This window comes from Theobroma umbraticum, unplaced genomic scaffold (genome assembly GCF_002168275.2).
Source record: "Theobroma umbraticum cultivar Fairchild unplaced genomic scaffold, ASM216827v3 scaffold_95.0, whole genome shotgun sequence".
NCBI lineage: Eukaryota > Viridiplantae > Streptophyta > Magnoliopsida > Malvales > Malvaceae > Theobroma > Theobroma umbraticum.
In genome coordinates, this window is record NW_018397257.1 from 4,094,554 (window position 1) to 4,105,608 (window position 11,055).

The window sequence follows — 11,055 nt, forward strand, 5'->3', positions numbered from 1 at the left end:
ATGAACATAGCTAGTTACTATCAGGTTTTATTGCATTTTGGATTTTCCTCATGATAAATTTGTATGATCCACATTTCTCCCCTGTCAGCTTCTTGCTAGGATTGTTAACTCAACTATATATGTTTGTCCTTCTGTTCATGTGTCGATTTTAGAGGTTATATAAGCCTTCTTTCGTTAGCAGAATAGACAAGAAGGTGCATAAGAGCATCCTTTTGCACCCTCAAGTTCCATTTTTAAATTCAGGACTTTATTTGATTTATCCTTGTACAGTGGCTCTCTGCAGAAACTGGAAATTAGAAATGTACGGAAGTTGGACACGATTTTTTTCTTGAGTTCAACAGTCACTGCTGGTAGGAGGTCTAAACTTGTCAAAAAATGGACCAAGGAAAATCAATAGAAGATCAATTCTCCAAGTTGCATCCATGCCTCCCTACAAACACAAGTATTGGGATCATAGGAGCTGGTCCTAGTGGCATATCTGCTGCCTATGCGCTAATCAAGCTTGGTTATAATAATGTAACCATATTAGAGAAGTATCATACAGTAGCAGGAATGTGCGAATCAGTGGAAATACAAGGTACTAAAATGAGTTTCTTTTTATTATTATTTAAATTTAATGCTCTGTATGTTAACTACTTGTGCCATATGTCATCATGCAGGAAAGATCTATGATTTAGGAGGCCAAGTTCTTGCTGCAAACAGCGCACCAGTCATCTTTCACTTGGCAAAAGAGATTGGGTCTGAATTCGAAGAAATGGACTCCCACAAGCTTGCTCATATAGACAGTTCTACAGGGAAGTATCAGGATATTAAAGTTGCGGATGATTATGTGTCTATGATCTCACTAACATTAGAACTTCAGGTTAGTTGCTACTTTCATTGTTTCCAGACTAGTAAGTCAGGAGTCAGTTTAAGAATCCACTTTACTTTTCACAGGATAAAGCAAAGGCTTCAAATCGAATTGGTGTCAATGCTGTGAGCAACTTGGCTGCAGACTTAACACCAACTTATCTTGAGGGTCACGGATTTAAATCTGTTCCAAAATCTGTAGCTTATGGATATACTGCTTCTGGTTATGGATTCGTTCAAGACATGCCTTATGCCTACATCCACGAGTTCACAAGAACTTCAATGGCTGGAAAAATACGACGTTTCAAAGGTGGATACACAAGTTTTTGGGAGAAGATCAGTAAGTCTCTTCCAGTGAAACTCCTTTGTGACACTGAAGTATTGGCAGTAAGACGAAATGCTCTTGGTGCCAGTATTGATGTTAAAAACGTTAATGGGGATTCTGAAGTTATGGAGTTCGATAAGATTATCGTTTCAGGAGCCTTTCCTTTCAAGAATGGGAAAACATATAGATCACCACTTTCAAATCCTACAGGTTTGTCAACTTCTGTAAGCCTAGCTTCTTTTTCTTCTCTTCCTCCCTTCTCTGTTTTTCTTTTCTACCCTGCCCACAAGAAGCTCAACCGAGTATTTTTGCCACAGAGAATGAAACTGAAGTAATGGATTTGAATGATCTTGAAAGGGAGCTGTTCAGTAAAGTAATGACAATTGACTACTACACTACTGCCTTGAAAATAAAAGGGCTGGAAGAGATGCCTGTTGGTTTTTATTACTTTGGCGAATATATGGAAGATCCTGCAACAATTGGACACCCTGTTGCAATGCAGAGATTTTTCGCTGATGCTGACATTTTCTTGTTCTGGTCATATGGCAACTCCCTTAATATTCAAGGAACAACTGTCTGTGAGCTTGCAATAAAAGCAGTTGAAACCATGGGCGGAGAAGTTGAGCAGGTGGTTCTACAACGACGATTTAAGTATTTCCCTCACGTTTCTAGTCAAGGTATGCTAAAGCAGCTGCTGCTAGACCATTGAACTATACCAGATGGATGCTGATATTTTAATTTTGCTGCAGATATGAAGAATGGATTTTACGAGCGCATAGAGTCTGAACTTCAAGGTAAAAGGAATACTTACTATGTTGGTGGGCTTACTGCATTTGAGCTTACAGAGAGGAATTCTTCTTATGCAATGGCCCTAGTCTGCAGGCACTTTGCCAATAACAATTCTCCGCCAGTGCTTCCATATGTTAAGGTAATATACATAATTACATGATTGAGGCGATCAATTTTTGACTGGGAAATTTATGTTCCGAATTGTTTGCTTAAAATCAAAGATCCAAACCAGAACTTGACTTATAATGTGATTTTTGCAGAGTTTATTTCCATTAAATTCAGATTGTGGGAATAGAAATCCCAAAGAATTAGGTGAAGAGCCAGGAGTGCAATTTCCTGATCTGTCTACACTAGATGGCTATTTGAAGCACTGGGGAACTCATGAAGTTATGCAAAGCAAAACACTTTATACTTGGATTAACGAGGAAGGTGCAGCGGTCGGCCAAAAGACTTATGCAGAACTTCATGCTAATGCTTTCTCCATCGCTCACAAGATCTTGACAAGCAGAAAACCAGCCATCAAGCCCGGTGACAGGGTTCTATTAGTTTATGTTCCAGGTCTGGACTTCATTGATGCATTTTTTGGTTGCTTAAGAGCGAAGGTGCTACCAGTTCCAGTTCTTCCTCCAGATCCTCTACAGAGAGGCGGACAAGCACTTTTAAAGATTGAAAATATTGTCAAATCATGTGGCGCAGTGGCAATTTTATCAACTATTGTCTATCACTCAGCAGTTCGGGCCGGCATGGTGAAGAATCTACTCTCATTGACTGGAAAGAATGGAAAATCATCAGCTAACTGGCCTAATCTTCCTTGGTTGCACACGGATTCATGGATCAAGAACTTCAAGAAAGTACTTCTCCATGACATAGCTGGTCAACCCGAACCTCAGCCAAATGACCTATGTTTTTTGCAATTTACATCTGGGTCAACTGGTGATGCCAAAGGGGTCATGATTACTCACGGCGGGCTTATTCATAATGTGAAGTTGATGCAAAAGATATACAAGAGCACCTCAAAGACAGTATTAGTCAGTTGGCTTCCTCAATACCATGACATGGGCCTCATTGGGGGACTTTTTACTGCAATGCTTAGTGGGGGCTCGGCAATACTGTTTTCCCCAATGACATTCATCAGAAACCCCCTCATGTGGCTTCAGACCATGAGCAAATACCAAGCAACTCACAGTGCTGGCCCCAATTTTGCTTTTGAGCTAGTGGTTCGAAGACTGGAGTTTGAGGATAAGGTTTGGAACTATGACCTTTCTTCCCTTATTTTCCTAATGGTTGCTGCTGAGCCAGTAAGACAGAGAACCCTGAGAAGATTTGTTGAGCTCACTCGTCCATTTGGCCTTTCTCAAGAGGTGATGGCTCCTGGTTATGGCTTGGCTGAAAATTGCGTCTTTGTCGGTTGTGCTTATGGAGAAGGGAAGCCCATCTTGGTTGATTGGCAGGGAAGAGTTTGCTGTGGTTATGTTGATCCAGATAATCAAGATGTTGACATAAGAATAGTTGATCCAGAGACTGGTGTAGAGCTTGAAGAAGTTGGAAAAGAAGGAGAGATATGGATTAGTAGTCCAAGTGCTGGCATTGGGTATTGGGGTCGGGAAGAATATAGCCACCAAACGTTTAGAAATGGGCTAAAAAATCACACAGGAAGAAAATACACTAGAACTGGAGACTTGGGACGAATCATTGATGGAAATTTGTTCATCACAGGAAGAATCAAGGATATAATAATTGTAGCAGGAAGGAATATTTACTCAGCAGATGTAGAAAAGACGGTTGAGAGCTCATCTGAACTTTTACGGCCTGGTTGTTGTGCTGTCATTGGTGTTCCAGAGGAAGTCCTATCGGAAAAAGGAATTTCAGTTCCAGATGGTTCTGACAATGTTGGCCTTGTTGTAATTGCAGAAGTTAGAGATGGAAACCCTGTTGATAAGGACATCATTGAACAAATTAAAACACGTGTTACAGAAGAACACGGTGTTAATGTTGCTGCCATCAAACTGATCAAGCCCAAGACCATCAGTAAAACAACATCCGGAAAGATCAAGAGATTTGAATGCCTCAAACAATTTACTGAGGGATCTTTGAACATTGTCCAAGAACCAACCTTTTCAAAGAGAACTTTGGTCCGATCATTCACTACTGGGACTTGTAAAGAAGGGAGAACACCTCGTCTACTTTTGAGTTCTCCTTTACTAAGTCCAAGATTGAGAAATAAGGACATTGTAGAATTCCTGAAAGGCCTAATCTCTGAGCTAACCGGGATCCCCACCAAGAATATTTCTGCTACTGAAAGCCTTGTCTCGTATGGAATTGATTCAATTGGTGTTGTCAGAGCAGCTCAAAAGCTTTCAGATTATCTAGGCGTGCCAGTTGGAGCAGTAGATATCTTCACTGCAACCTGCATTGCGGACTTGGCAAACTTCTCAGAGAATCTCATGGCAAAGTCTAAACCTGAACTTATGACAACTTCATCCCTTCTTTCTGAACCTGATCTCGATTCTGATGAGCATCTGGTGGAAGTATCTATATATCGCCAAGCGGGCATCTGGTGTCTACAATTTCTGGCTCTATTCTTCGTGTCTATCATGTTGAGTGTGCCTGCATATTTATCAGTGTCTGCATTCATGACTTTCACCTCCGTGAGCCACACAACAACAGGTGGAATACACTGGTCGACCTATTTGATATATTTGGCTCTTGCACCACTTGTTTGGATCCTCTGCATAGCTTTAACTTGCATATGCATTGCTATCTTTGGAAATCCATTCTTGAGACCAAACTATGCACTCAGTCATGACATTTCCATTTGGTCAATTGATTTTGTTAAGTGGTGGGCACTTTACAAAGTCCAACAAATATCTTCAAAAGTATTTGCAGAGCATTTGAGAGGAACGGTATTCTTAAATTACTGGTTTGAGATGCTTGGAGCAAGAATTGGGTCGTCAGTTTTGCTAGATACTGTTGATATTACTGACCCATCTTTAGTTTCAATTGGACATGGAGCTGTGGTTGCAGAAGGGGCACTAATTCAAAGCCATGAGGTGAAGAATGGAATATTAAGCTTCCACTCCATTAGAATTGGCCGAAATTCAACAATTGGGCCATATACAGTGATCCAAAAGGGGAGTGTATTGGGAAAAGGAGCTGAAATATTGCCCCTACAGAAGAGTGACGGAGGCACGCCCATAATCAGATCAGCCAACGCTAACAATGCCCAAAAAGTAAGTACTTAGCACTTTCAAATCTCCCCGTTTTATGGTTCTAAAATAGCAAATGACATAGCTGATCAAGACATGTATAAAGTCACCATAACTGCAAAGAAAAATTATTGCATTAACTAAGCAGATAGGATTTCTTTCATTTGATTCTAGTTTTAAGGTTGCAACTTTCATCATTGATAATATGAATATGGCGCAATTGTGTTTCTTAATAAATATTTATATAAGAAATGTAGTATCTTGCACATATCTTTTGCTATTACACTTGCCACTTCCTCAAAGGCAACATGATCTTCCTGGAGTTTCTTAAATCACTAAAACTAAACCGGCGTGCACACAAAGAAGGGATAACTGGAGATGGGTGCTTGAAGGGATGGGTGGAAAAAATCGGACTAGCTTAAATCTTAGACTCAACACATAGAGCTTGGACAAAGTGTCTGCTGTTAGCAAACAACTTTCTACAAACTTAGCATCTTAGCAAACTGATGTAATCAATTGAAATTTCTTATAGAAGATATTGTTAAGTTAATAATGCAATTCTTTGATTACATGAATAAATAAAGTTAGGGCCTTTAGTTTCAATTACAATCCATACCAATGATCAAGCTTATAGTGCTTAATTCTACTAGTATCATTAAGAAAATATCATACAGGATTTCATGTATATGAACTCTTCTCTTTCTTCTTCTTCCTTTTTTTTTTAATGAGATAAGTTGGAAATTGATCATATATTGTCTTTTCTGCCATGGGTTCAGAGCACAGTGCTATCAAATGCTACTCCAAACAAGACCATGTCCCACTTCATGGGCATCTACTTGGTGGGTTTCCTTAGCGGTTTCTCTGCAGCTATTCTCTATTTCCTATGCGTTTGGCTCTCCAAAACTCCTCCTTCTGCTCAACACTTTGCATTTGTTTGCATATCTGGAGCCTTGCATTGGATTCCTTTCACAGTTATTGCATACGTTACCATGTTTGCTAGCATCACATTGAATCCAGCAAGCTTTGCCATCTCAGTTGCCGTTGCTTACTTAGCTCATGGCATAATACTCAGTTTCCTTACATGCGCTTTAACCCATCTTCTTACTGAGAGACAACAGTCAAAGCAATCTCATGTCAAGTTATTCCTTAGACACCGAATTACCATAGCTTGCCACCTCAGATTTGCCAAACTTCTTTCTGGAACAGAAGCTTTTTGTATGTACTTAAGGCTTTTGGGTGCCAAGGTTGGGCAACATTGTTCAATCAGAGCTATCAATCCAATTTCAGATCCAGAGCTGGTCAAAATCGGGGATGGTGTTCATCTTGGTGACTTTAGCAGAATCATTACAGGATTCTATTCATGCAATGGCTTTATGGGCAAGAAAGTTGAGGTGCAAGATAATTCAGTTGTTGGGAGTCAAAGCCTAATCCTCCCTGGCTCTTTAGTTGAAAGGGATGTAATTCTTGGTGCACTTTCAGTGGCTCCAGAAAACTCAGTTCTACAAAGAGGTGGTGTTTATGTTGGATCTCAAACTCTGACCATGGTCAAGAATACCAAGCATGCTTTGGATGATCGGATAGAAGAAATGGACATGAAATATAAGAAAATAGTAGGAAATTTGGCCGCAAGTTTAGCTGCTACTACTTTGAAGGTTAATTCAAGATATTTTCATCGAATTGGTGTTGGAGGGAATGGCTATTTGAAAATATATGACAAGATAGAAGGCTTTCCTGATCACAAGATTTTCCAACCTGGAAAATGCTACAGTGTCGTAGTTAGACATAGCAATAGCTTGAGTGCTGATGATGATGCAAGAATAGATGCTCGCGGTGCTGCAGTGAGGATACTTGAAGAGAATAACACCCCACTCCTTGACTTAACACTTAAAACTGGCAAGGCGTTTTATGCTCGCACAATAGCCGATTTTGCAACATGGCTTGTGTGTGGGCTTGCTGCAAGAGAAGAGCATGTAAAGCGAGTCCCACATGTCCGTGATGCAGTGTGGATGTCCCTTCGCCAAGCTAACTCATATACAGAGTTACATTATTACTCAAATTTTGTTAGGCTTCTTCGATTCGCAGATGGAGAGGAATCGTATGTGAAATTCAAGTTGAGACCTTATGATGAAAGTATCAGTGAGGATGCTGGGAAGGTGGAACCTACTGGGATTCTCCCACCAGAAACAGGTGCCATTCCAAGGGATGATAACGATACCCGCCCCCTACTTTTTCTTGCTGAAGATTTCCAGCACCGCACAAGTTCTGGTGGTGTTTGCTACATCTTCCAATTACAAGTCCGGCCAGTTCCACAAGATGAAGCCACACGTGACATTGCACTTGACTGCACTAAACCATGGGATGAGACTGAGTTCCCTTATATCAATGTTGGTGAGATTTTTATTGAACAAAATCTCACCAAGGAAGAAGCAGAAGCACTAGAGTTTAATCCTTTTCTCAGATGCCATGAGGTTGATGTCATCCGGGCTTCAACATCCTCTCAGAGTGCTTCTATTGATCATGGTCGCTCTCTTATCTATGAGATTTGCCAATGCTTGCGAAATAAGGAACCACTTCCTGAGGCCTGGAGGATCTTTCTTGAGCAATCTGATGTAAAAGTGGACCTTTCAGGCTGTCCAATGGCAGCAGCATTGGAGAAAAAGGAAAGAGGGAAAGTGACCCTGGAAAGAACGTGGTATCAAACCTCATGGGCAATTTTTGTTCAACCATTACTACAAACTGTGCTCCCTTATTTCCTCCTGGGATTAGCAATTTTTGCGCCTTTAAGCTCTGTTCTTTACATGAAGGAGTCAAAGAAATTCCCCCTACATTGGTTGCTTCCGTTGCTTTGGGTTTCTTCAGGACTTATAGCTGCATTAACTTGTGTTGTGGCCAAATGGATTCTTGTGGGAAAGAAGAATGAAGGTGAAACAGTACAGATTTGGAGCAAAGGGGTCTTCATGGACACCATCTGGCAAGCTTTTAGAACCCTAGTTGGGGAATATTTCATGGAAATGACTGGTGGATCTATATTGTTCGTGCTGTGGATGAAGTTAATGGGTTCAGATATAGAACTGGACCAAGGGGTGTATGTGGATAGCATGGGAGCTTCACTGAATCCTGAAATGGTGGAGATCGAGAGAGGAGGATGTGTAGGAAGGGAAGCTCACTTGTTTGGTCACATATATGAAGGAGAAGGTGGGAAAGTTAAGTTTGGGAAAATCAGAATTGGAGAAGGCGGGTTTATAGGAAGTAGAGCAGTGGTCATGCCTGGGGTAAGGGTGGAGAGTGGAGGGAGTCTAAGTTCTCTTTCCCTTGCCATGAAAGAAGAGATCATTAAGTCAAGGTAAAGGGTTCTTAATGCTTCGCTACTAGTCAATTGTTTTGTGACAGAAGTAATATACCTTCTCAGCTTATAATATTATGCAAATTTGCTGGTCTTATCAATAAATCAGCAGCTTTTATAGAATTTAGGAAGATAATTTATAGGTGAAATAATCTCTCTGTCTCGAGCTCTTGTGCTCTTCTGTACAAATCAGAGAGCGAAACAGTCCTGCTTTTAAAAGCCTACCACGATTACTTTGTACAATGCATTTGCAGATATATAAGAATGAATATTTTCTACGTACCACCAAGTCTTGATATAAATAAATCTTTTCATTCTCAGAACAAAGGTCGCGTGCTGTAATATATATCCTCTTCCCTCACTAAAATGGAACAATTTTCTAGTTCTAGTTTCATATAACTTCGTAGAGCAACTAATTTCATTTACAGCTGCCTTGGCACCAAATCAAAATGCTTTTTGATAAATTTAACACGTTGTTAAAAATTAAATCAAAAATTATAATAAAGAAAGAAAATTTGAGAACGAAAAGTGAAGTTAAAACAACACACGAATATCTAAACCAATAAAAAAATGAAATGTGGAGCCCATAACTACTATTATAGCACATGCAAAGTACCATTGTGGACCCCAAGCATAATCAATGAATATGGTCTTTTTTAAAGAGCCACATTTTCTATATAAACTTATATCACTAAAAACAATACCGCATAGATCAATGAATCACATAACCCACTTTTACATGATTGTCTTTCTTCTTGCAATAAGGGACCACCTGTGAACAACAATGAAAAACATCTCCATGTCTAGACAGAGTTCATTTTTTAACACACCACCTTGAGTTCTGTCTTGCACAACCCAACTTTGATCTTTACCTAATCCCTTGATGTAAATATTTGCAACCTGTTCATCTATATTGCAATATTCCACACTGATTTCTTCATTCTTTATAGCATCTTTTATTGCATGATATCTGACTTTGATATGCTTGGTATGACCATGTTGTACTGAATTCTTGGCAATGGCTATTGCAAATTGGTTGTCAAGTCAAACTATTGTCTCACAAACCTATTTAAAACTCAAGTAATTTAGAATTCTTCTTAATCAAAGTGCAGGTTTGCAATTGAGGCAACAACCACATATTCGGCTTCAACAAAAGATTAAGCCATTGTTTTCTATTTTTTTGAGTTCCATGCAGATACAGCACTTCCAAGTGAAAAACAAAAACTTGTGATGCTTTTGGCATCAAATGAACAATTGATGTAGTCACCATTACAAAATCTCATAAGTTCTTCACTTTTTTTATGGATATACTTTAGTCTATATTTTACAGTTCCTTTGATGTATCGTAGGACTCGTTTTTTTGCTATCATATGAGTCTCAAAAGGATTTTGCATGTATCTGTAACAGAACACTCGCTGCATGCATTATGTCACGTCTAGATGCTATTAAATATAGTAGACTGCTCACCAAACTTCTATACTGAGACATGTTTGTAGCTGTAGCATCATCTTTTCTATATAGTTTATTTTCAAAAGTCACAAGGGCATCAACTAGTTTACAAGACTCTATATTAAACCTTTTGAGAAATTCTTGAGCATATTTGCTTTGATGAAGACAAATATATTAAGGTTCTTTTATGATTTCAAAACTTAAGAAGTAATGCATTTTCCTAGATCAATCATATCAAATTCTTGTTTGATTTAGATCTGGAAATTTTTAAACTCAAAACTATTGGATCTTGTCACCAAAATATCATCAACATAAGGGGAAATTATTAGACTTACTTGGTCATGTGAGCTCTTGACATGTAGAGTTGGTTCATTAAAGTTGCAACTGAATCCTTTCTTAAGCAAGTAGCCGTCAATTCATTCATACAAAGCTCTTAGAGCCTATTTTAAGCCATACAAGGCTTTAATGAGTTTACAAACTATCTTCATTTCGTTTCTCCATAAACTCCTCTAGTTGCTCAACATAAACTTTTTCCTCAATCATGACATCCAAGTGCCATATAAACCATTTTTCTCTTATAGCCAAAGCACATAATAATTGAATCATATCATGGCGAGCTACTGGTGTGAAAATCTTGATGAAATCGGTCTCGAACACTTATGAGTCGTCTTTGGCCACAAGTCCAACCTTGAGCTTATTCATTGAACCATTTGCATTTAGCTTGGTTCGATATACTCACTTGACACCTATGGTTCTCTTTTTTTTTAATCTATCAACTAATACCCGTGAACCATTTTTCTTGATTGCATCCATTTCGACAAGCATTGCTTCTTGCCAAGCTTTGCTTTTTGCTGCACCAAAATAGGTTATGGGTTCTACAGTGGACATGTTGCACTTTTCATAAAATTCTTGCAGGCTTCTCATACCTCTTACAGCATAATCATCATCGTCTTCTTCATCAGTCTCCTTGATACTTTTTCCATCATCATTGTTTTTATGTTGAAGACCTTCAACTTGGTTAGTCTTGTAGTTCCATCTCATGTCTTCTTCAAGCCTTACATCTCTTGACAAATATACCTTACTTGTATGCACAT

The 11,055-nt window shown here is 39.1% G+C and overlaps 2 protein-coding genes across 2 annotated transcripts; both read left to right on the top strand.

The window, feature by feature from the left end:
* Window positions 1-552: 552 nt before the first annotated feature.
* On the top strand, window positions 553-979 carry LOC149527435 (uncharacterized). Its single transcript, XM_089782988.1, has 2 exons — window positions 553-577; window positions 660-979. The coding sequence occupies exons 1-2, from the start codon at window positions 553-555 to the stop codon at window positions 977-979; spliced, it is 345 nt and encodes a 114-aa protein (XP_089639114.1).
* On the top strand, window positions 952-8,794 carry LOC110412900 (uncharacterized). Its single transcript, XM_021423543.2, has 5 exons — window positions 952-1,384; window positions 1,492-1,851; window positions 1,924-2,102; window positions 2,224-5,193; window positions 5,946-8,794. The coding sequence occupies exons 1-5, from the start codon at window positions 1,093-1,095 to the stop codon at window positions 8,514-8,516; spliced, it is 6,372 nt and encodes a 2,123-aa protein (XP_021279218.2). The 5' UTR covers window positions 952-1,092; the 3' UTR covers window positions 8,517-8,794.
* Window positions 8,795-11,055: the final 2,261 nt, after the last annotated feature.

Coding starts and splice junctions, on each gene's coding strand:
- LOC149527435 (XM_089782988.1), top strand. CDS start 553: ATGTGCGAATCAGTGGAAATACAAG. Junction 578..659: donor CGAATCAGTGGAAATACAAG/GTACTAAAATGA, acceptor GTCATCATGCAG/GAAAGATCTATGATTTAGGA.
- LOC110412900 (XM_021423543.2), top strand. CDS start 1,093: ATGCCTTATGCCTACATCCACGAGTTCACAAGAACTTCAATGGCTGGA. Junction 1,385..1,491: donor ACCACTTTCAAATCCTACAG/GTTTGTCAACTT, acceptor TTTTTGCCACAG/AGAATGAAACTGAAGTAATG. Junction 5,194..5,945: donor ACGCTAACAATGCCCAAAAA/GTAAGTACTTAG, acceptor CCATGGGTTCAG/AGCACAGTGCTATCAAATGC.